The sequence below is a fragment of the Geotrypetes seraphini genome, chromosome 7 (genome assembly GCF_902459505.1).
Source record: "Geotrypetes seraphini chromosome 7, aGeoSer1.1, whole genome shotgun sequence".
NCBI classification, from domain to species: domain Eukaryota; kingdom Metazoa; phylum Chordata; class Amphibia; order Gymnophiona; family Dermophiidae; genus Geotrypetes; species Geotrypetes seraphini.
In genome coordinates, this window is record NC_047090.1 from 63,825,885 (window position 1) to 63,850,985 (window position 25,101).

Below are 25,101 nucleotides of genomic sequence, written 5' to 3' on the forward strand. Positions count from 1 at the left end.
GCTCTCCTTACAAGGTTGTGAGTATATGTTTAACTCTTCTTGTATTTGACCGGCGAGTGCTGTTTTGTGCTGGGGTGAGCTCGGTTGTTTCACTGTTAAGTGGTTCTTCTGGCTAGTACTTTTCTTTTGTTAGCCGCTGTTTTCTTGTGGGGAAATGTTTGGTTTTCTCCGGAGTGGCTTCGGTGCAGGGCTATGCTTGGTTAAGGGAGCCGGTGCCTTCCCACGTGGTAGAAGCACACGCTTCTTTCTTTCCCTGGCAATAAGAGCTGCAGTGGTTGTGAGTCTCTAGGGCTGTTCCTCCTCAGCGTTACAAGCAGCCAGTGGGGGGGGGGGGGCCATATTTGCACGGCTCCCAGTGTGGCCGCGGGGAGGTGAGATCGGCTCCGGGTGTGTTCTTCGGTCACTGTCCGGGAGCCGGGTCTTTCCTGAGTGCGAACGGCGTATGCTTGTTCTCCAATGCTGTTGAGTTCATGCGCTGGCCTTTGTTTCTTTTCCTCCCCACGGTGTATTTTCAGATATTTCGGCCATGGCTAGGTGTCTGTTTCATATCGGGGCTCCGGGTCTGTGTTGCAGAGCGGTTCTGGGAGCCGACAGATTTTGGCGCGTAGCTTCCCGCGCTTGGGTCTCCTCTGAAAGCAGCGATGCCACTGTGTGTTCGGGGAGCGTTTTTATACTGCTGACTTTTCAGCATGTTCCTGGGCTTATCCGGTTCGGGGTCCGGTCCATTGAGGCTGTTAGGGCAGCTTTGACCCTTGGGGCAGTGCTCAAGTTTTCTGTGTGTTTGTGTGTATTCCACTAGCTTCATTTGCTGATAGGCTGCTAGTTTTCTTGGGCCGGTCCTGGTATGTCTCTAGGGACTTACAGTAGAAGTTTCTGCTGTGTGTGGCCGCCAACACTCAGTTTTTTTTTTTTCTATGTCGTGGGTGATCGGTAGGCACAGTGAAGTGCCCGGAGAGTTCCCATGTTTCTTACAGGGCGTTTCTTGTCTCTCTCAGGGTCCCTGAAGGGTGGAGGAGCTATGTATGTTAGAGGTTTCATTGATCTTTCTTCCTCTGTACAGCGCTGCATCGGTCTGGTAGCGCTATAAAACTCCTTCTTCACCATGTGAGGGGTCTCTCTTGGGGCTGGTTGGCTCTTCCCTTCTTCCTGGGGGTTTGGGTGTCTCTGAGGTCTGTTGGTTGTTAAGGCTTATCACATGGAGGTCGCTTTATACTCCTGGTGCGTACTAGGCAGCCCTCCGATCTCACCGCAAGGTCTATGGGGCTGATGATGGCTAGGGGCCAGCTTCCTCTTCTTCCACATGCTTAGGGTGTCCTACGCTCTATGCCTGTTGCCTCGCCCCTGATTCTGCTCATGACACATGCTAGATGGCACCCCGACCAGACAGGGCTATTCAGCTCATTCTCACCAGGAGCCAGTTGCTGTTGGCATTATCCCGGCAGCTCTCATTAACGATGGGAGCTTTGTCTATACCTGTTACTGTTAGTCTGCTGTTTTCCACGGGACGGTGGATGCAGCATCTTGATTGAGTCTCGTGGGTATTCACTTTGGAGGCCTTACATATTTCGCTCACGTTACGGTGAGTTTGTACTGTGTTCATGATGCCAATATACTCCTCTTTGCATTGCGTCAAACTTGAGTTTTCCTTGAAGAGTTTCTTTCTTCTTCTTCAAGTTCTCATCCGGATGTTCCCTGACCTTCTGCACTGCATTCTGAGGGGCTCTTAGCTTCTTCCTGAGTCTCTTCAGGCTTTTTCTGGAGGGGGATGACACTATAATGTTTGCTCAGGGGGCTGTGGATGTTTGTTTTTCGGGATGCTTGCAACTTTGCATCTTCCTCAGGTTTCCGGTTCGTTCTTGGAGGCTCAATGCTTTGTGTTTCACTATGTGTTACATTTTCCCTGTGTATTGAATTTTCCCTCAGAACTAGGTTGGCTTGCCTCTCTTGGAGCTGTGCTTTTGGTTTTGGCATAGGACATTTCGCCTCCCCCAGGCTTTTCTATCCTTTTTGCAAAGATGGGCAGTGGTACCGTTGTGGCACTGCCAGCACTGCCGGGCGATTCGCTTACTTCCTTTTGGACGGCATGCTTAATTCGGCCGTCTTCCAGTCGGGCCCTTTGACTGGCACAAAACGGGTTGTTTCTGTGCCTCAGTGCTTTGGGCCGTGAATCGTCGAATTTACGCAGCACTCTTTTCTCCGGTGATAATTTTGGGTTTATCAGGAAGTTGTTGGTATTCATATAGGAAAGACATGTGTTTCTTCCCACGGACTAGGGTGATGGGGCCCAGTCTCAGGTTTGTTTTCATCTTCGATATCCGTGACCAAAGGTATGGGTTTCGGTACAGGTTCTGGGAGCCAGGTTACTGACGCCTCTGGAAACTTCGGATTGCTTTCCCGTTATACTGCTCCAGCAGTCGCTTTTATTCCAGTGGTTCCCGGTATCTCGGAGCTCCCGTTATTTGGTATGGTTCTCAAGCATTGCTCAGTGTGATTTTTTCTTTTCATATGCATGCCTCGGTCTTTGCTGGACTGGCTTCTGGTCCCCAGACATTCCGACCTGGCGGGTTTGGGGGGGCTCAGTGTCCGCCATCCTCAGATCCACCAGTCTGGTCTTGAGAGGCGACTCGATACTTGTTTAGTATTCTGCTCTGGAGCATGGTCAGGCTACCTTTCTGGGGCTTCGGCCATTCTTCCGGTATTCCGCTGAAGCTCCTTTTAGTCAGTATTGTGATGGTGGTTTTTCTCGACAGCCTGGGCTGTAGGTGAGATACTCCATAGCGGGTTACGTCAGGGTCCTACTTCCTGGGTGGACCCTCATCTGACTCTTCAGTTGGCAGCTCATTTTCCGGGTCAGGAAATGGGTTTCTTTAGGCTTCTCTCCGTGTAATCTGAGCATGGCTCATGTTTTGTATGTGATGGTGTACTGCACTGTGTACGCTCTAGCAAGTGTACAGGTTAGTCATAGTGAGATCTTCTCCATTCTGGATATTGTGAGTTTTAACTCAGGCGTTCCGGCTATTTGTATGGAAGTGAGTTCTCCTTGACCTAGACCTCATGGCCTCGTCTCTCAATTCTAAGCTTCCTAGCTTCTTCAGCAGGCCCAGGGAGTGGGAGTTAGAGGGGGTGGCTGCATGGCTCCTTTCTCGCCTCTGCCTCCTCTTTTTCAGTGTTTTCCGCTGGCTGATGTTGGCTTGGTTTCGCCATTTCGAGCTCGCTTTCTGGGCACAGTATTTGTAGACTCTCTGGATTGGCGGCACCATCGTTACGATGCGGATTTGATGAGTCTTTCGACAGCTGGACTAGGAAGTTTCCTGGCGTCTCCGGCTTTGCCCGCCTAGGGTCCGATCCACATGGATATTTGTACTACTTTAGTATTACAACCTAGTTTTTTGGTTAAGCTTGGCTGACGTGTACGGGTTATGCGAAGATGGTTGTTTCTTCTCTTATCCAGGTGCTACGGACATCTCCTGTGGCTTCTGCTTCCTGTTGGAGGGTTTTTTCCTTTCTTGGGCGCTTCTTCACGTTTGAACCACTCCAGAGTTCCTTTTTTGACACAAGTGTATTGCCAAGGGCTTAGCGTTCAATTCCCTTCAGCTTCTGGAGCCTTTCTTAGCTTGTTACAAGGACTGGGTAGATTGCTCTTCATTTCCTTCTCAGCTTTATATAGTTCAGTCCCTAAACAGAGTGCGGGATGTTCAGGCACCTCATGGAGAGCACGATTTGGAGTACATTCCTCACGTATTTCTTCGCAGTTTACCGAAGGCTTTATTTCCTCCTTGTCTTTTGGGGATTCCAAAGGGCGGTGCCGTTGAACAGGGTGTTCTTGTGGCCATGGCTTCAGCTCTGCAATCTTCTATGTGGCAGACCTTGTTCAACGGGTATTCCTATTTCTGATTTCCAAAATATGGGGTATCAGTTCGGCTGGTACCACTATTTCTTTCTAGGAGGGTGTCATCCTTTCTTTTCCGTCAGGCTCGCTTTTTCCTTCCTTCTTCCTGGGAGGGGATATTGGGAGCAGTGCTTTTATTCACTGCAATTTTTGATACGTATGTCGAGTTCTCCGCGAGCTCGGTTCTATCAACTGTTAGTTGTTTATATCTCCTTTTGATATTCTTCAAGGGACGCCTCAGGCGTATGGCGGTGTCCGATGCCTACTTCGCTCATTAGGTCCAGGAGGACATTCTTTATGTTTGCCTACTGGCGGGGGAGCGGGTGGCGATTGAACTTCATGACCATTCCGCTGGAGCGATGGCTGCTTCTTGGGCTCGGCCCAGAGGGTTTTTGCCTTGGAGGAGATTTGTCTCACGGCTAACTGGTCTTCCGAGAGTACCTTCTCTCCGCGTCTCTGCATGGATGTGCAGGCACATGCGATAGGGGTTTTTTGATGCTTCGGTCGTTGCGAAGGCGGCGTTTGCTTCCCACCCAGATTAAGGATTGCTTTGCTACATCCCATTGGTCTCTGGATTCATCTGCTGCTTTGCTAAGGAAGGTAAAATTATGTTCTTACCTGTTAATTTTCTTTCCTTTAGAAGCAGCAGATGAATCCAGAGCCCCACCCTTTCTGGTATTTGGTTGTCGGTTTTTTTCGTGTGCGACTTTTAGTGATTGGGTGTTGTTAATGATTGTATTCTGTATCATTGCTGTTCGCGATGTGTTCTGGGAAAGAAGTTTTTTACATGCTATACCTATTGATGGTTAAATGTGCTTGGGCAAGGAGCTATACTGATGAGACAGGAGGAGTGCCAGCAAATAAGTACACCTGTTAATCAGTTTCTCTATCTCCACCTGCTGGTAGATGTGAGCTATCCCATTGGTCTCTGGATTCATCTGCTGCTTCTAAAGGAAAGAAAATTAACAGGTAAGAACATAATTTTACCATATTGTCTAGAATGTTTCACCTATCTACTGGAAAAGAGCTTACCAGGGTAAGTACATTTATATTTCAAGATGGATCAACTAGAGAAGGAAATTAAATCAATGGAATCCCTACTATACTCCAAATTTGATCAGCAGATATTCCAAAAACTACAGAAGCTTAAACTCTAACATAATGACCTTCTCTCTAATGTAGTGTCTGCTATTACTTTTTAAACAAAGTGCAAGATGCTATTCTGAAGTAAACAAGGCTGGTAGATTACTGCCCTGACCACTCCTCCAGATATGCCCCTTTCAGCTCTGGGCGCGCTGCGGCTTTCAGAGGCATAAGAAGTCTCACTACACATCCAGAAAGTTGGTTTGATTATTGGTGCTTGGACATCCTGTCTATTAGAATGTTCAAGTGCCGACTTGGGCAGTTTGTTTTTTTTAAGACATTTTAAGGTTTTGATTATGAGCCCTTAATATCTATACTAGGTTGGTTAAATAAAATACTCCAAGATCCCATGGAATATCACAGACCCATCATTGAATTCTGTTTTGCACACACTTTCAATGGGCCAAAGCTTATACAGAGGCCCACTATAAGCAAGAATTTATATTCTTCCAGTCTGGACTCCCCATCCCCTGCTCTTGGCTGGAATATAAGACGATCAACAGGTTTCTTTTGTTGTTGCATTTTGGTTTGATTTTGTGTATGTTTTAAAATCAATAAAAACAAAGTATTTCTATTGCACAGGCCTTGCTGAATTATATTTCTTTTTTTGTGTTTATTTGTAAAGCATTTTCCTGATTGATCATGCCTGGACATTTCGTGTGGAACATGCTCGGGAGCAGCTACAACAGGTTCCTGGTCTTCTGCACAGAATGGGAAACCTCATGGGAATTGAATTTCATGGGGAGGTTCCAGATGAAGGTGTTGTTGAAGAGGTGTTGAAGGAAATGTGGAAATACTGCCAAACATATCAGCTGGCTCAGGGGGTAATAATATAAAGCAATCTAATATACTAACTGAAGAGTAAATATTCAAACTACATGGTGTGTGATAAACTCCATGCCAAAGTAATCAAAGCAAAACCACATAAGTAGTTTTTTTATTATTATTGCTTAAGGAAAAATGCCCAACATACTTGATTGTGTGCAGGTGTATTCTTTTATTTTTTTCTGTCAATATACATGTATAGTTTTGATGATTGAAAACTATATGCTGTTTCGCTCCTAACTTAAATCCCACCTCTGAAATGTGCAGGGTGGACAATAAAAAATAAGGAAAGGTGGGGGGGGAATAAAACTACATTGTATCCAAAGTAGGGCTTTAATTGCCCTCTGAACAAAAAAAAATATTTCTAGTAATCAACCCATTGGGCATCATATAACAGCACAAGCATGTTCTGCCTCATCAGTAAATTGTAAAATGCATGTGATCATAGTAGGAGAAAGTGTTTATCCTTTGTCCACCAGACCAGTTCAGAACAAATGATGGAAACACATAAGAGTGGTGGTCTGTGCTTGATAAAAGGCAATATGCAGGCACTTGCTCATCAGTATTCTGTGACTCCAGCAGATGGTGAAAGGCATTCCATGTAGCAGAAAGGACTGGGCTGGTGACAGATCTTGGGTTCAGCTGGAGACTTAATCACCCAGTTGAGAATTTGCAGTCTGTAGATTGTTCATGCTCTTCCTAGGGATGGTTGCACTTTTGGGTAAAATCTGGAGGAGTCAGTGTGCCTCTCCAATCCAGGCTGACCTTATAGGGGTTTGATCCTTGGCTTCCTCCCCTCCAGTTGTCTTAAGTGAACGTCATACATTTCTCCTTTTTTTTTTAAGTTTCAAGGTAGAAGGGGATCCTGGGATTCAGCTGTGGCAGTGAGAGATAGCAGCAGGAGAAAGCTCTGTTAGCCACTCACTCTTTGCTTTCCTTGCCTTGGGAGATACAGCATTAGTGGTGATGCTATCAGTGGCCCCTTCAACAAAGAGTTCTACTTTTGGAACAACATTTAAAAGGGGGAGTTTGGTTTTCAGAAGCAGCATGAAGAAGTTCATTCTCCACTCTGTCTTGCTCCCCTCCCTCCAATGCAAATTGTGCCAGAAGTGGTGCAGGAAGGATTGGCTAAGGCAGCTCATGGCACTGGATAAGATGCACGTGAGGAAGGTTTTTCCAAATAGTGGTGGCTCAGCAAGGTACATTATCAGCACTATGAATTCAGAGTTGATAAAAATGTACCAACTCAAACTTCAGCTTTACAATAAAATCTTACAACAGAATATATGGTAAATTTATCATTTAGATAGATAGATATTTGTCATCCATCTACCTGTATCTCAGGTTTGCTGCACCAACTCCACAGCCCTGCACAGTATTATTCCCTGTGGGATGCGGATGGAAGCACCTTCAGAATGCACCAAATGGAGTAGCAAACTACAAGGGAGCTTTGAGATCATTATCTAGCACAGCTCTCATGCCGGACTTCAGAATAATCTTTTGTTAAATGAGGTGGCTGATTCTTCAGGTTCTCAGGGTCCCGGAGTATGAGTAAAGCATAGGAGAGGCAGTCGTTTTGTCACTTCAGAGCCTTAGAGTGACAGCTCTCTACCTCTTCTTCAACTCTGGCTCCAGAGAATGCCTGAGGTGGACACATGTTACCGCCACAGTGATGCAGAGAGGAAGCACTTAACCCAAACTTGTTTTACTGTTACATAAACAATGCAATGAATACCAGCTTCTATATAAATATTCACTATGAACTTAAATTCTTAAAAAGATTTATAAATATTTATAATTATCTAGTAATTATATAAAAAGTCTTATCTCTTGCATGCGAGCCACACTGAGATCCTAACGGGACCATCATAACACTTTTGTGTCCCTTATTTTATATATATATATATATAAATATGAATATGTATATATATACATATACATACTGATCTACTGTTGTATGGCCATCACACTAGTGCTTACAAATTTATCATAAGTTGTTAAAACGATTGAAAAACATAATGCACATATCTTAGAGGATGGTCTGTTCTTGTGGCTCTGCAGGCTGGTTTTTCAAATAATCTGTGAATTTTGCTTGATGTGGTTTTCCTGCCCAGAGGATATTTAACCCCAGAACCAGATTTAGGCTTGTAAGCGAATTGTTAAGGGATCACTTGTGCAGGGGTTACTCACAGAGTTCCTGGTCGCAAGGAACCAGTGCATGGGGAACAGAAAATGTATATGGTGTTTTATCCCAGGACAAGCAGACATGATATTCTCACATGTGGGTGACGTCATCTACGGAGCCCCGATGCGGACAGCTTTTTCAAGCAAACTTGATTGAAGATTTAAGTTTGCTCTGCTGCTCCACGCATGCGTGCCTTCCTGCTCCACTAGAGGGCGCATCCCCTCCTCGTGGTCTCCAGTTCAAATTTTTCCGCTGAGCCTAGAAGTCGTGTTTTTTTAGGCTCTGCCCCAACTGCCTTCTAGCACCGCGATTTTTTCTTGTTTTTCTCGATCAAGTCGCTATGCGCGTTTTTTTCTTGTTAATTACTGTTCCTGCTACGTTTTGATCGACCCGGAGGCTTCCGGGTCCCAGCGGCCGCGTGGCTACTCGAGCAGCGGCCAGTTTCGATTTCTATGTCCCGGCCTTTGACCGGCTTTAAAAAGTGCACCCGGTGCGAGCGGCAAGCTCACCATCGGGTTCCGCCCAAGTCCCAGCCGCCTGCGACTGCCAAACCATCCCCGTTCTTTTGACGGGATATGCGGTTGGGGGCTGGCCCCCTCCGCCACAGTACCGGGCCTCCTACCCATTGGGGGTCACCTCAGAGCCTATTACCCTCGCTGGGAACAAGTCACGTCGGACGCATGGGTCCTTGGCGTGATCTCATCAGGTTACTCTCAACTTTCGGGTACTTCCTCCAGACAGCCCTCCAAAGGTGTGCCCTCCCAACCGAAATCAGCTGCCCCTCCTTCTCTCAGAAGCTCGAGACCTGCTTCGCCTACGGGCAGTGGAGGTGGTTCCCCCCGACCAACAGGGGAAAGGGTTCTACTCCCGTTACTTCCTGGTACCGAAGAAGATGGGAGACCTGCGCCCAATTCTAGACTTGAGACGACTCAACAAATTTCTGGTGCGGGAAAAGTTCCAGATGCTTTCCCTACCGATTCTCTATCCCCTGATCGATGAGGGCGATTGGCTCTGCTCCCTCGATCTGAAGGAAGCCTACACACATGTTCCAGTGCACCCCGCTCACCGCAAGTTCCTGCGCTTTCAGGTGGGGGACCTGCACCTACAATACCGAGTCCTCCCCTTCGGCCTGGCATCATCACCTCCGGTCTTCACAAAGTACCTCGTGGTGGTCGCAGCTGCCTTACGCTCTCAGGGTTTCCAGGTATTCCCCTACCTGGACGACTGGCTGATCAAAGCCCCGTCCAGGGAGGGGGTTATCTCAGCGACCCGACAAACTATTATTTACCTTCAGGGTCTGGGGTTCGAGGTAAACTTCCCAAAATCCCAGCTGCGCCCCTCTCAGTCCTTACAGTTCATCGGGACCGTGCTAGATACGGTTCGCCTCCGCTCCTTCCTCCCCCCCTCCTCGTCAAGAGGCGTTAGTAAGTCTGAGTCGAAGGATTTCGGGGCTGACTTGGGTATCAGCCCGGCAGATGATGACTCTTCTGGGCCACATGGCCTCTACCGTCCACGTCATACCCTTCGCTCGTCTCCACCTGAGGATCCCTCAATGGACCCTGGCCTCTCAATGACGTCAGGACCGGGACCCAATCGACCGTCCCGTGACAGTGACTCCTTCCTTGCAACGATCGCTCCGCTGGTGGGCCGACTCTTCAAATCTTTCCAAAGGTTTGCTTTTTCTCGCCCCTCCACACAGCAAGGTACTCACCACGGACTCGTCAGAGTACGCTTGGGGAGCTCACCTGGATGGCCTACGCACTCAGGGGATGTGGTCAACAGAGGGCCGCCGCTGACACATCAACGTGCTGGAACTTCGGGCCATCTATCTCGCCGCTGTGGCTTTTCAACATCTGCTCCACGACCGGGTGGTTCTCGTCCGAACCGACAATCAGGTGGCAATGTACTACGTAAACAAGCAAGGGGGTACGGGGTCTTGGTCCCTCTGTCGGGAAGCCCTGCGCCTCTGGAAGTGGGCGATCTCCAACAACATCTTCCTTCGAGCGGTGTACATACAAGGAGAACGGAACTGTCTGGCGGACAGACTCAGCTGCCTCCTCCAGCCACACGAGTGATCACTGCACTCTCAAACCTTGCGACAGGTGTTCGAAAAGTGGGGGACTCCGCAGATAGATCTGTTCGCCTCCCCCCTCAATCACAAACTCCCTCACTTCTGCTCCCGGATGAACTCCCCGGACCGCCTCGAGGCCGACGCCTTCCTCCTAGATTGGGAGGGAAGGATTCTGTACGCTTTCACGCCTTTTCCTCTGATTCTTCGGACGCTGGTCCATCTCAAATCGGTACGAGCCATGCTGATCTTGATCGCCCCTCGGTGGCCACGCCAGCCTTGGTTCTCCCTCCTACTTCAACTCAGTACCAGAGATCCGCTGCCTCTGCCTCTGTTTCCCTCTCTGCTATCGCAGAGCCAGGGTTCGTTGTTACATCCCAATCTTCAATCTCTTCATCTGAATGCTTGGTTTCTCTCCCCCTGACTTCTCTCCCTGTGTCGCAATCAGTCAAGGAGATATTGGAAGCCTCAAGGAAGGCCTCGACTAGAACCTGCTATTCCCAAAAGTGGACCAGATTCTCGTCCTGGTGCTCCTCACACAGCCAGGACCCGGTGTCGGTCCCCATCTCTTTGGTCCTGGAGTATTTGCTTCATCTATCTCACTCCGGCCTGAAGACCAACTCCATCCGAGTACATCTTAGTGCGATTGCTGCCTTTCATCAGCCCCTGGAAGGGAAAGCCCTTTCACTCCATCCCTTAGTTTCTCGTTTCATGAAGGGCCTCTTGAATGTCCACCCCCCTCTCAAACCTCCCCCGGTGGTTTGGGACCTTAATGTAGTTCTGGCTCAACTCATGAAACCTCCATTTGAGCCGTTAGACAAATGCCATCTGAAATTTCTAACTTGGAAGGTGATTTTCCTGCTCGCACTCACTTCCACTCGGCGGGTTAGTGAGCTACAGGCTCTGGTGGCGGACCCGCCTTTCACTGTATTCCATCATGACAAGGTGGTCCTCCGCACTCATCCTAAGTTCTTGCCTAAAATGGTCTCTGATTTTCATCTCAACCAGTCCATTGTTTTGCCAGTGTTTTTTCCCAAGCCCCACTCTCACCCCGGATAGGTGGCGCTCCACACGCTTGACTGTAAGAGAGCGTTGGCCTTTTACCTACAACGCACCCAGTCTCATCGGACGGTTCCACAATTGTTTTTGTCCTTCGACCCTAATCGGTTGGGCCACCCAGTTTCCAAGCGCACCTTGTCCAACTGGTTAGCTGCTTGTATTTCTTTTTGCTACGCTCAGGCTCGTCTCGCGCTGCATGGTCGAGTAACGGGACATAAAGTCCGAGCGATGGCAGCCTCCGTAGCCTTCCTCCAGTCCACACCCATTGAGGAAATCTGCAAGGCTGCCACATGGTCTTCGGTTCATACTTTCACCTCCCACTACTGCCTGGATACATTGTCCAGGAGCGATGGCCAGTTCGGCCAATCGGTATTGCGTAATCTATTTGCTTAAATTGCCAACTTCCCTCCACCCCTTTTCAGTTAGCTTGGAGGTCACCCACATGTGAGAATATCATGCCTGCTTGTCCTGGGATAAAGCACAGTTACTTACCGTAACAGGTGTTATCCAGGGACAGCAGGCATATATTCTCACAACCCGCCCGCCTCCCCGAGGTTGGCTTCTTTGCTGGTTAGGTGAACTGGAGACCACGAGGAGGGGATGCAGGAAGGCACGCATGCGTGGAGCAGCAGAGCAAACTTAAATCTTCAATCAAGTTTGCTTGAAAAAGCTGTCCGCATCGGGGCTCCGTAGATGACGTCACCCACATGTGAGAATATATGTCTGCTGTCCCTGGATAACACCTGTTACAGTAAGTAACTGTGCTATATGTAGGACTCTGGACTACGTTCCCCAGATCTAAGTTCTAACTCTGCACAGCCCAGTCCTAATAAGCAATGATCCAGGCTGTGTATTATAAAAATAGAATCTTTTATTTACAATACAGTTTAGTGTAAATACATGAGTGACTCAGAATTATATACAGGATTCTAAAACTTGGGAGAATAAAAGGCACATATTCTTATCTATCAAGTTGTTAGAAGAAAACACACCAGTCCTCGCTAAGCCCAAAGATAGGCAGCAAATACTATCCCTTAGTAATAACAGAGATGGTTTACCTTTTGGTAACGAGATCTCCTGGAGAAGTGGCATACAGCTGGAGGCAGGCAGTTTATGAGATCAAGATCACTGTAGATGACATCCTTCAAGTTTGATGTCACACTAGTTGAAGTCCTAATGTACAGCCTTGCTTTTGTAATATGGGGAAGGCTTTGCCAGTCTCACTATTTTGCAATACAGTGTTCTGGAAGGTTTAGGAAAGTCCCTGATCTTAGCCCCAAAAAGTTTACATCATCTTTGTAGGGCACTGTGTATGACCATTTCTCCAGCAGTTCCGCCACAGTGCCGGAAATGTGATTATTTTTCAAGATTCATGCACGTTGCATCAGCTCGGTAGTTCAGTCATGTAGGTGAAAGTTTGCCTCTATTGCAATTTGCCCTTGATGAATAAAACTTGATGCATCTCTCTCTCCCTCTCTCCTTCCAGCTGCCTGAGATGCAAGCAATCCACAGTATTTCCTGTGTGTTAAGCCGCAGGAGACTAGTAGCCATACTGTTATTTACTGTCCAGAACACACATTCTCACAGGCTTCTGCTTCAAGGCTGGGATTATATGTAGGTTTTCAGTTTCAGGTAGTGACTCTTATTTTGGTCCCATGGGCTCAAGTTTCCTATGTTTCCCCTGCAATTGTCACTACTGAATCATTGGTTAGTGCAGTACCACAGTTAAAAGATGTGCCTTCTCTGGACTTTGAAAACTAAAGCCAGTTATGAGGTGGTGGCTGCAATTTATTGAAGAATGTGTAACTGGAATCTGAGAAATAAAAGAGGCTCTCAGGGAAGACAAGGCCATAGTGGAGAGATTAAATGAATTATTTGCCTTGGTCTTCACCGAAGAAGATGTGGGGAAGTTACCAGTGCCAGAAATGGTATTCAATTCTGATGAATCAGAGAAACTCAAACAAATTTGACCATGTCACTCCTCTGCTAAAATCTGATCACTGGCTACCAATTCCACACCGTATCATTTATAAAATAGCACTTCTCTCCTTTAAATCTCTATACACTAAAGAGCCGGCCTTTATTCATAAACTTCTTATCCCGCATGAACTGACACGAGTCCTAAGGTCCTCCTTGCAGTACCTTCTCCATATACATCATTGAAAATTATTGGCTTACGTCGGGCTACTTCCTTCGCAGTTACAGCTCCTATGATATGGAACTCCTTACCTCTATATATCAGGTCGGAGAAAAACTTAGCCAAATTTAAAGGAAATTTAAAGACTTACCTTTTCCTGGATACATATGACTTCTAAATAGATCTCGAACATAGCCAGAGTTGCTCGATAATCCTGACTGCTTCCTTTCCCTTTTGTGGTTTATCTTTTTTGTTCTCTTTACTTTTAATTTGTAGTTCTCCCAACTTTCCTAATGTTTTTGCCAGTCAAGTGTTGTTAAGTGAATATTTGTCAATTTCATCGCCCTCTTTTTAATATAACTTGTAAAACTCTTAGAAATCTTGATTTGCGTTTAATCAAAATTTTAATAAACTTGAAACTTGATGTAATGGGTCGAGTTTGACAAATTAAACAGTAGCAAATCACCTGAACCGGACGGTATACATCCAAGAGTGCTGATAGAATTGAAAAATGAACTTGTAGGGCTGCTGTTAAGTACTGGAAGACTGGAGGGTGGCCAACATGATGCAGATTTTTAAAGAGGATTCCAGAGGTGATCGGGAAGTTATAGACCGGTGAGTCTGAGGTCAATGCCGGGCAAAATGGTAGAGACTACCATAAAGAACAAAATGACAGAACATATAAGTAAGCATGGATTAATGAGAGAAAGCCAGCATGGAATTAGTAGAGGGAAATCTTGCCTCACCAATCTACTGCATTTCTTTGAATGAATATATGGATAAATATGAATGAATGAATATGTGGATAAAGGTGAGCTGGTTGATATCATGCATTTGGATTCTCAAAAGGCATTTGACAAAGTACCTCATGAGACTTCTGTGATAATTAGAGAGTCATGTGATAGGAAGTAATGTCCTATTATGGATTAAGAACTGGTTGAAAGACAGAAAACAGAGAGTAGGTTTAAATGGTCAATATTCTCAATGGGGTCTATGGTGGAACCGCTGCATTTTTTAAACATATCTATCATTGATCTAGAAATGGAAATAACTAATGAGATAATTAAATTTGATGATGACTCAAACTTGTTCAAAATTGTTAAATCACAAGAGGATTGTGAAAAATTGCAAGAGGACCTTGGGAGACTGGGCTTCAAAATGGCAGATGACTCATTTGGGAAGGAGGAATCCAAGCTATAGCAATGTGATGCAGGGTCCACATTAGGAGTCACTGCCCAGGAAAAAGATCCAAGTGTCATTGTTGAGGATACGTTGAAATCGACAGCTCAGTGTGTGGCGTCAGCTAAGAAAGCAAATAGAATGTAGGAATTATCGGGAAAGATGAAAATGTTATAATGCCTTTGTATCACTCTATGGTACGGTCGAACCTCGTATACTGTGTGAAATTCTGGTTGCCATATCTCAAAAAAAGATATAGCAGAATTAGAAAAGGTACAGAGAAGGGTGACAAAAATGATAAAAGGAATGGGCCAACTTCCCTATGAGGAAAGGCTAAAGTGGCTAGTGCTCTTCAGCTTGGAGAAGAGACAGCTCAGGATAATATGACAGGTTTACAGCTACAAAATACTGAGTGGAGTGAAAAAGGTAGATGTGAACTGCTTGTTTACTCTTTCCATAAATACTAGGACTAGGGGGCATGCAATGAAGCTACTAAATAGTAGATTTAAAACAGATCGGAGAAAATATTTCTTTACACAGCGTGTAATTAAACTCTGTAATTCATTGCCTGAGAATGTGGTAAAATCAGTTAGCTTAGCAAGAAGTCCATAGGCCATTGTTGAGATGGCTTGGGGAAATCCATTGCTTATTCGTAGGTTAAGCAGCATAAAATGTTGTTTTTGGTTTGTTTGTTTTTTTACTACTTGGGATCTGGCTAGGTACTTGGGACCTGAGTTTGATCTGTCCCAGTATGGCAATTCTTGTTTCTAAACTCTCTACCAATTCCTCAAAGGCCCCCTCCCCCCTCCATCACACAGTATACGAGGTTCAACCGTACCATAGAGTGATACAAAGGCATTATAACATTTTCATCTTTCCCGATAATTCCTACATTCTATTTGCTTTCTTAGCTGACGCCACACACTGAGCTGTCGGTTTCAACGTATCCTCAACAAAGGCCTCATCCAAGGCAAGGCAAATGATGGGATGTATCAGTAGAAGCTTCATCAGCCGCAAACCTGAAGTCATAATGCCACTATACAGAACCATGGTGAGACCTCATCTGGAATACTGTGTGCAATTCTGGAGGCCACATTACCATAAAGATGTGCTTAGAGTTGAGTCGGTTTATCGGATGGCCACTAGGATGATCTCCGGGCTTAAGGGTCTCTCGTACGAAGAAAGACTAAACAAATTGCAGCTCTACACTCTAGAGAAATGCAGGGAAAGGGGGGACATGATTGAGACATTTAAATACATCACAGGACGTGTCGAGGACATATTCTTTCCCAAAGGACCCTCGGTCACAAGGGGGCAACTGCTCAAACTCAGAGGAGGGAAATTTAATGGTGACACCAGGAAGTATTTCTTCACAGAAAGGGTAGTAGATCACTGGAACAAGCTTCCAATGCAGGTGATCAAGGCCACCAGCGTGCTTGACTTTAAGAATAAATGGGACATACACGTGGGATTCCTACGAGGGTAGAGTTAAGGAAATAGGTCATTTTAATGGGGTGGGTCAGAAGAGTGGGCAGACTTGATGGGCTATAGCCCTTTTCTGCCGTCATCTTTCTATGTTTCTAATCAGGGTTCCCCCACTCCCCAGAATGCTTCCCTCACCATCTAGATCACATGTGTCAAACACAAGGCCTGCGAGATGAATCCAGCCCGCCTGGCCTTTTTATCTGGCCCGCAGCAATGCTCTCGAACTTCCCCTTCTCAGAGTCCAGCGTGTCCTCCCTCCCGTGCCAATCTGACGTCACTGTCATGCTGGAAAGTCTGCTGGCTTTGACTTTGATTTGGCAATGTTGTTTATGGCTCCCCCTCCTGCCTTTCATCCGCTGCGATCCACCCGGGCAGAAACAGGAAGTTGTGCGTCATTGGAGACAGACCGCGGCAGGCAAAAAGCAGGAGGAGGAGCTATGTACAACATTCCTGAATCACTGAGGCTGGCAGATTCCTCGGTTTGGTGGTGACATCGGACCGACGCCGGAGGGAAAGACACGCCGGGCTGTGAGGAGAGAGGGACCAGCACTGGAGGGAAAGGCATGCTGAGCTGTAAAGAGAGAGGGACCGGCGCTGGAGGGAAAGGCAAGCTGGGCTGTGAGGAGAGTGAGATGAGGGAAGAGAGGTTGGACCTGGGGTAGTGTGGAGGAAGAGGGAAAAAGATACTTGAAAGGAGAACCGTTGGGAAGAGAAAGGGAGAAATGGTGGACCTGGGAGGAGGGAGGGAGGCAGGCAGACATAGGGAGAGATGGGATGGGGGGCACTAGGGAAGAGAAAGGGAGAGAAGTTGAATCTGGAGATGGAAGGGAGGGAAAAATGTTAGGCTTAGGGGTAGAAGGGATAGAGAGATGCAGCATCTCTCTTTCCCCCCCCCCCCTTCCATCTCATTGTTCAGCATCAAGGGGGGGGGGAAGAAGAACAGCAGAAAAGAGAGGGAGCAAAATATTGGACCAAGAGGAGAGAGGAGGAGAGATAGAAGGAAATAGGAGGCTGGGAAGGGACTGAGATGGGAAATGGGAGAGCTACAGAATAAGAGAAGATGGAAAATTGATAGGTAGCTGAAAATTTGAAAAGGATGAGAAAGAGGGCAAGATTTGAGTGGACAGAGGCAGAAATGTAAAAAGGAGAAAAGTTGAAAAGGAAAAAAATCAATATGTTGGAGATGGAGACTGGAGCAAGAGAGGAGGAAAAAAAAGGACAGCAGACACTGGAAAGAGAATTAGAAGATAGACAAAATCAGAAGCAAAATGGCCAGACAACAAAAGGTAGAAAAAATAATTTTATTTTCTATTTTGTGATTACAATATGTCAAATTTGAAATGTGTATCCTGCCAGAGCTGGTATTAGACAGCAAGCGTGAACTTGGACCTAAAAGAGAGGAAAAGTCTTTTTTTTATTTATTTTGTAGCTGGTGTGGGGTTGGAGAGGTTGTATCCCTATACTTCTACTAAGATTAACCCCCTCTTTTGCTGGCGCACAGTGTGGGTTTTGGTGCCAGCGGCAATGATTGATCAGACGCTCACAGAAGTCCTGTTCACGTTAGAGCCACCACCGGCGCTGGGGTCCACACTGTGCGTCAGCAAAGGAGGGGGTAAGTATCTTTAAAAAAATCCGGCCCACGACATAGCATGTGTTTTAGATTTTGGCCTCTTATGTGATTTGAGTTTGACACCCCTGATCTAGATAGACCCCCCTCGGGCCTACCTGATGTCTCTGGTGGTCTGTGAAGGCAGGTGTCAAAGCTATTTGCTCCTACCTCTTATGGCTTCCCTGAAAAAATGGCTACCATCTGTTTGATTACCGCATCCTGTTGCGAGAGGTTGCTGCAAACATTTTTTTTTTTTCAGGGAAGCCACAAGGGGCAGAACAAGTAGCCTTTGCCCCTGCCCTGAAAATCCTCCAGGGACATTATGTAGGCTGGGGGATCTTTTTTATTTTTTTAATGTAAAACAAGTTATATGGATGCAGGCCAATATTCAGTGCCAGCAGCTGCATAACCCCGAGTTCCTGCTAGATGCCACCCTCTGTACCACCCCTGACCTGCCCCTATTTTTTCATTGTGGTGGTCAAAACAGATCAGCCAAAGTGAAGTAACCAAAAATCAGTTTATTGTTCCTGAGAGACAATTCACTTAGAAAGACCCAATATAGGCCTTGTTTCACATATTCAAGGGCTGCATCAGAGGATTAGCAAAACTATAAAATAACAGAATACAATCAATAAAATTGTGATTTCAAACCAGTATAAACGTATAAAATAAGTTTGTTAAAGAGTGGGTAGACTAAAAGGAAACATTTAGAATCTAGATGTTTCCTTTTAGTCTACCCGCTCTTTAAAAATCTTCTTTTATATGATTATATTGGTTTTAGACCATCACCATGGCGGCATAAAGCAGTGTATAAATTATACAACTAAATTATCAATAGAAATCCATGTAAAAAGAAAATGTAATATAAAAAAAACAATAGCATAGAATGTACATATAATGAAATACACTTTGGGTGTATTAAAACAAATCTGTACAAGTCATCAATAGCAAACAATTGACTAACAAAGATAGTTATTTGCATTATACCAGTACCTTATAGTCAATTCTAGATTACACTGTCTGTGCTTGATACCTCTTTCTTCTTTGTATATGTTATTCTAACAGGTTATCTGCTCTTTACTTTAGACTGCAGAGGAAAAAGTTCCAGTGTGGTATATAATGGATGAGTTTGGATCCCGAATTCAACATTCTGATGAACCTACATTTGGAACAGCCCCCTTCTTTTATATGCATCAGGAAATTGCTTACACTCTTCTCTGGCCCCTTCAAAATCTTGAAAATGGAGGTATGCATTCTTCAGGATTTCTTATAAAAAAGTTCATATTTCAGGAATAAAACTGACATATTTTCTCTCCTTTGAGTAGAGCTGTCTAGTATCCTCAGTCATAAATAATTCTCTCTCCATGCCAAATTCACCAGACTAATTTTTCTTTAACTCAATTTTTGTAGGCCATTGACAAATGAAGTAGACAAAAAAGGCAACCAAATATAAGAAACACTAACCTTTTATAATTAATGTAAAGATGTAGACAGCAGTCCAGCAGTGCAGTGGTAGTTTCCTGCTCTTTTGCATCATGTCACATATATGACTTGCTATGGGGGAGAAGGGAAAGATTGTAATTAGCTGGTTTAAAGATATTATCTTAAACTAATACAATTAACTGAATCAATTTGCATCATGATATAGACCAGTGTTCTTCAACAGCTGGTCCATGGACCGGTGCCGGTCTGCAGAAATTTCCTGCCGGCCCACAGGACCGGCACGTGCATCGGGCCCCAGACAGTGCTCTTCAGCCTCTGGTCCGCAGTGCGATCAATGCGGCGTTGTCTTCGGGTCGGCTCTCTCTTCCTCAGTGCTGCAGTGTCCAAATCCGTGGGCAGAGGCTCCTACGTGCGTCCTGCGCCTGAACCGGAAGCCTTCTCTCTGACGTCGCAATGTCAGAGGGAAGGCTTCCAGATGAGGTGTGGGACGCTGCCCACAGCTTTGTGCACTGAGGAAGAGGGAACCGGCCTGAAGATAACACCGGGGGGTAGGCCAGAAGGTAAGGCACAGCATGGAGGGAGGGAGACAATAAGGGTAGGGGGAATTACTTTATTTTTTAATTTAGTGATTGATTTACATCTGCTGTCTGTTCAGGAAGAAATGCATTTGTTTCTTTTCCTCTGGAGTTCTACTGCATGCAGAGTCTTGCATCTTAGGTTTTGTTTGTATATATTAGTACTTTTAGTTTTTGGGCCCATTTTTGCATGGGGTTATTTGTTTTCTGGTAGGAATAAATATTGAGAAGCATACAATGTGCTTTGTGTAGTTTAATTTTGTGGTTATCCATTATGTGTTGTTAATACGATTATATTGTGTGTGTGTGTGTATATGAAAAAAATGGTATTACAATTAGTACTATTATGGGGGCGGGGTCTGGGGCAGATATTGGGTGGAGTTGGGCAGGGTCTGGCCCACAACTTAGCCCAGTGTTCTTCAACTGCCGGTCTGCAGACTGGTGCCGGTCCACAAAATAATTATTTTATTTCTGCCGGTCCATAGGTGTCAAAAGGTTGAAGAACACTGATATAAACAGTATTGAATATCTTAGTTCATAATAGAAAAATTGGGGTGGAAAGCCAGGTGTCCTTTAGCCATTGGTCTTGTGATTCTGAGGTAATATATGTAATCTTTGTAAAAATAAAAAATGGGTTTTCTGTATTGCTAGATGAAGTAACACGTGACTTTACCTATGGAGTATCTGATCCTTTAATCAGAAAGTGTGTGTTGTTACCTTGGAAGCCAGCTGATCTAACCAGCATCATTTGCCATGTGCCTGAGCCATCTGAAAGTCATTACCAGGTACACATTTAATATACTTCTCATTTTTTGTTTTATTTTTTGATCATATTCATAGATCTAAAAGGTGGGATTTGATGTTCTTCATTTAATTAAAAATAATATAAAATGAAAGATCAAATATTTTACCTTATGGGACAACTAGATGGGGAATGCAATTTATTTTTTTTCAATTGTTGGGGTTTAAAAGTAGATAATAGAAGATTTGAAAATAGTATATAAATTGAAGGTAAGACACAGCATATGCAGAGGAAGGAACTACCTGAACATAGCTAAAATTATTTTTTTTTAAATAGTAGCAAAACCATCAGCAATACAGTGTACAATAGGCATAAATTTGGCTATGTTTTGTTGGATGACTGCATTAAGGGCAGTAGAAAAGTCAAATTTATAAATGCAACTCTTAATAGATAGCAAAAAAAAGAGGCAACTAGGGGAAAAATGGAATAAAGAAAATGTTTAGGGACCTTTGCAGTAATAGTGTAATGCAAGATACGCTAAAGCATCCTGTGGAGCTGGCATTTGCATGCAATAAACACGTGGTATTTAATGTAATTTTTTGAGGAGGCTTGTCAGAGGCAAAGAGAATGTGGAAGCAGTATCCAACTAGCGTGTGTACATAGGAGACCGCTAACTGGTTAACACAGAAGGCAGTAAGGGCTCATGCATTAATTTAAAAAAAAAAAAATGGCTACATGCTAATGGTATCAACAAGTAATAAATTAAAAAATCATTGTAAGATATATGTTTAGCTTCCCCAAAACCAGTCCACATCACATCATACCGTCTTGAACTGAATAGGTATGATGGGATATAAATAAAGCTATTATTATTATTATTATTATTACATATGTTAAAAATTTTCTCCAGATTTTATAGGACCATCAGAGGTGAGATTCTCAAAGCAATATCAATGAGAATAATATTTCACCAAAATTCTGCATCAGTCCGTTTCTTCCACTTAAATATCTAGAACTTGTCCTCAACAATTCATATATTCTTATTACTTATATTTCTCAGTATTTCTTAATTGTAGAACTTAAAAGTTCAAATCACTTAACTTAATTAGTATCGGGGGGATTCTAACATGCCGACATGAATTCATGTTTCGCCCAGAAAGTTTTTGTTAGTTTAATTAAAAAGACTCCTATACATGAAAAATCTTTCCACAATCTCACCTTCACTCTTAGCATTTTTAGCACATACTTAATTCAATTCAAATTATGGCCGTGGCGTTTTTCATTCATACTGATGTCATCATGTAATCAATTCAGCCAGTCTCTTATCAGCTTAGACCATCATCTACTCTATCTCTTTATTAAGACCGCATGGTTCCATTGAGTTCATTTTAAAAATCCAGAATTGTTCTCTATAGTAGAGATTGACATGGGGACAAATTTGTCCCCGTCCACAAAGGACCTCAATTTCCCTGTCCCCATGAGTTTCGTCACTGTTCCTATCCTATCCCTGCCCCTGCCCCATTTCTGTAAGCTCTGCCTTAACCGCACAAGCCTCGAACACTTAAGATTTTAAAGTGTTTGAGGCTTGTGCTGATGGATGGCTTTCAGGAAAGGGGAAGGGATAGGAAAAGGATGGGATGGGAAAATGAGTTCCCACAGGGACGGGGAAAAATTTGTCCCTGTGTCATTTTCTACTCTATAATCTAATTTCTTCTGAATATTAAAAAGGTTCAGATCCCAATACTACCTCACACACATACTCTGTCGTCTCTGGTACCGATGTATCGGGGGGGAGGGGGGGGCATCTCATTAGAAAGAAAAGAACACACATGCAGTTGCATGGCCAAAGAAATGTCCCATTTATTCAGAGTATTGCATACATATTTATAGCATTTCACATGGGTCAGTTTTTTCAGCATATGACTGTAGGAAAGACCATATTTGGTAACAGGATACATAAAAGCAACTAGAAAGAGGTAGCAAACATAAGGGGGGAATAGTGGGAAGTTTCTATTATAGCATATAATACTGTCTTGTCTAAGGTCTAGCAATGTTTCTTTTTTAACAAATGTTTTTTATCAAAACAAGTCAACTACAGAACAAAATGGGAACACAGAGCTCAGAACACAAAAAGAAAAGACCTTGTAGTTTCTTGGCAAAATGAAAACTGTTTAAGCAGTTCCTTTTTTTTTTATATGCTACACAAGCAGGAATAGAAAAATTTACAAAGAATATATGTGCCCCTTCAATCCCCTCTTACGTCATGAAAATGACATAAGTGCACAGCATGAGCTTGGAGGGAGAGATATTCTAGATAAGTCCTACGATATATATTTCAATAAGAAGGTGTTTAACCCATCCTTGCATCCAGCTAAAGTATTGGTCCCAAGGATTAAATAACCCAGAATTACGTTTGAGCTCAGCAAAGAGGTCCTCCAATTTAAGGCGGGAGATAACACATGAACAGGTGAAAAACAACATAAGCAATGAGAATACAAATAATGAGAGAAATATAAGTAATCCAAACAACATTGGCTGAAGAAAAGCGATCATATCAGTCCTTATTACCGATCATTGCACTGGTTGCCAGTGGAGGCACGAGTAATGTTTAAATTTCAAAGCAGCTCCTGATTGGATAATGCCTGATTTAGTGCGGGAAGAGGCGGTCGGAGCATACAGCGAGTGATTTCCTGCACTCGCCGGTGCTCCGGCTGCTCTCTCCTGCCTCTCTCGCTGCCCTCTCCTTGTCGGCAGTTTGCGGTCAGAAAATACCGCGAATGACCGGGACCGCGAACCGCTGACTGCGAACGACCGGGGGAACGCTGTACTATTAGAAACTGTTTTTCTTTCTTATGTTCCAAAGCTGTAGTTCAAGTATTTTTATTAATTTTCTAAAACAGATAAACAAAGTGTACAGTTATTAAATAAAACATAAAACAAATCAAATATGCAAATCATACATGTTTTATGTATAAAATATATATAACTGATATATAAGACTAACACACGCATTATCAGTAAATGTTATGTCTGTCTGCATACAAGCATATAAGAGGACTTCCAACAAACATCACTTAATAATTATGTTAAGAGAAGATAATCAGTGTACATAAGAACATAAGAAGCGCCATCTCCGGAACAGACCCTAGGTCCATCAAGTCCGGCGGCGCCATCTCCGGAACAGACCCTAGGTCCATCAAGTCCGGCGATCCGCACACGCGGATGCCCCGCCAGGTGTACCCTGGCATAGTTTTAGTCCCCATATCGCTCTAAGCATCTCGTAAAGAGAAGTGCATCTAGCTTACCCTTACCCATGTCACTTCATACCTCTCATAAGGAGATGTACATCTAACTTACCCTTAAATCCTAGAACAGTGGATTCCGCAATTACCTCTTCTGGGAGAGCATTCCAGGTGTCCACCACTCGTTGCATGAAGCAGAACTTCCTGATATTTGTCTTGAACTTGTCCCCCCTTAGCTTCAGCTCATGTCCTCTTGTCCGTGCCACATTGGACATTGTAAATAACGTTTTTTCCTGCTCTATTTTGTCGATTCCTTTCAGTATTTTGAATGTCTCGATCATATCCCCTCGCAGTCTCCTTTTCTCAAGGGAGAACAACCCCAGTCTCTTAAGTCTTTCTCGTAATCCAGGTTCTCCATACCTTTCACCAGCTTTGTTGCTCGTCTCTGCAACCTCTCTAGCAGTTTGATATCCTTCTTTAGATAAGGAGACCAATGCTGGACGCAGTATTCCAAGTGTGGTCTGACCATCGCTCTATAAAGCGGCATTATGACTTTCTCCAATCTACTCGTGATTCCCTTCTTTATCATGCCTAGCATTCTATTTGCATTCTCGCTGCCGCCGCACATTGCACTGACGGCTTCAGTGTCCTGTCGATTAATACTCCCAGGTCCTTTTCCTGTTCAGATTTTCCCAGAGTTGTACCTGACATACTATACTTGTATTCCTTATTTTTTCTGTCTAAATGCATAACTGCGTTTATCCCAGGACAAGCAGGCATGATATTCTCACATGTGGGTGACGTCATCTACGGAGCCCCAATGCGGACAGCTTTTTCAAGCAAACTTGATTGAAGATTTAAGTTTGCTCTGCTGCTCCACGCATGCGTGCCTTCCTGCTACACTAGAGGGCGCATCCCCTCCTCGTGGTCTCCAGTTCAAATTTTTCCGCTGAGCCTAGAAGTCGTGTTTTTTCAGGCTCTGCCCCAACTGCCTTCTAGCACCGCGATTTTTTCTTGGTTTTCTCGATCAAGTCGCTGTGCGCGTTTTTTTCTTGTTAATTACTGTTCCTGCTTCGTTTTGACCGACCCGGAGGCTTCCGGGTCCCAGCGGCCGCGTGGCTACTCGAGCCACGGCCAGTTTCGATTTCTATGTCCCGGCCTTTGACCGGCTTTAAAAAGTGCACCCGGTGCGAGCGGCTTCTCTCCATCACAGACCCGCATCGCCGGTGCATCCTCTGCCTGGGGGGCCACCCATCCCACCGATTCTTGCCCCCAGACCGCTACTTTTCAGAACCGGGCCCTCCATCGAAGAAAAGCCCGCATGGCGGATCTCTTCCCGCCGACCAACCCTCTATCTCGGCCTCGAGGTTGGCCCCGGCCTTGACCTCGGCCCCGATTACCTCGGCACCGCCTCGAGAATCAACCCCGAAGTCCTCGGGCCAGCAGAAAGCCTCGGCTCCGGGTAAGTCTCCTCTTCCTTCTTCAGGTTCCGCACCAGCGAAGAAGCCAGCCTCTGGGAC

The 25,101-nt window shown here is 44.8% G+C and overlaps 1 protein-coding gene across 3 annotated transcripts in view; it reads left to right on the plus strand.

Annotated features, from left to right (window-relative positions):
* Window positions 1–25,101, plus strand: part of TTLL12 (tubulin tyrosine ligase like 12) — a 212,588-nt gene that overhangs the window by 64,282 nt on the left and 123,205 nt on the right. For all 3 annotated transcript variants that reach the window (XM_033951183.1, XM_033951184.1, XM_033951185.1), the window contains exons 3-5: window positions 5,658–5,856; window positions 18,666–18,825; window positions 20,249–20,382. In XM_033951183.1, the coding sequence (XP_033807074.1) occupies window positions 5,658–5,856; window positions 18,666–18,825; window positions 20,249–20,382 (493 nt within the window). The remainder of the gene's footprint in view (window positions 1–5,657; window positions 5,857–18,665; window positions 18,826–20,248; window positions 20,383–25,101) is intronic.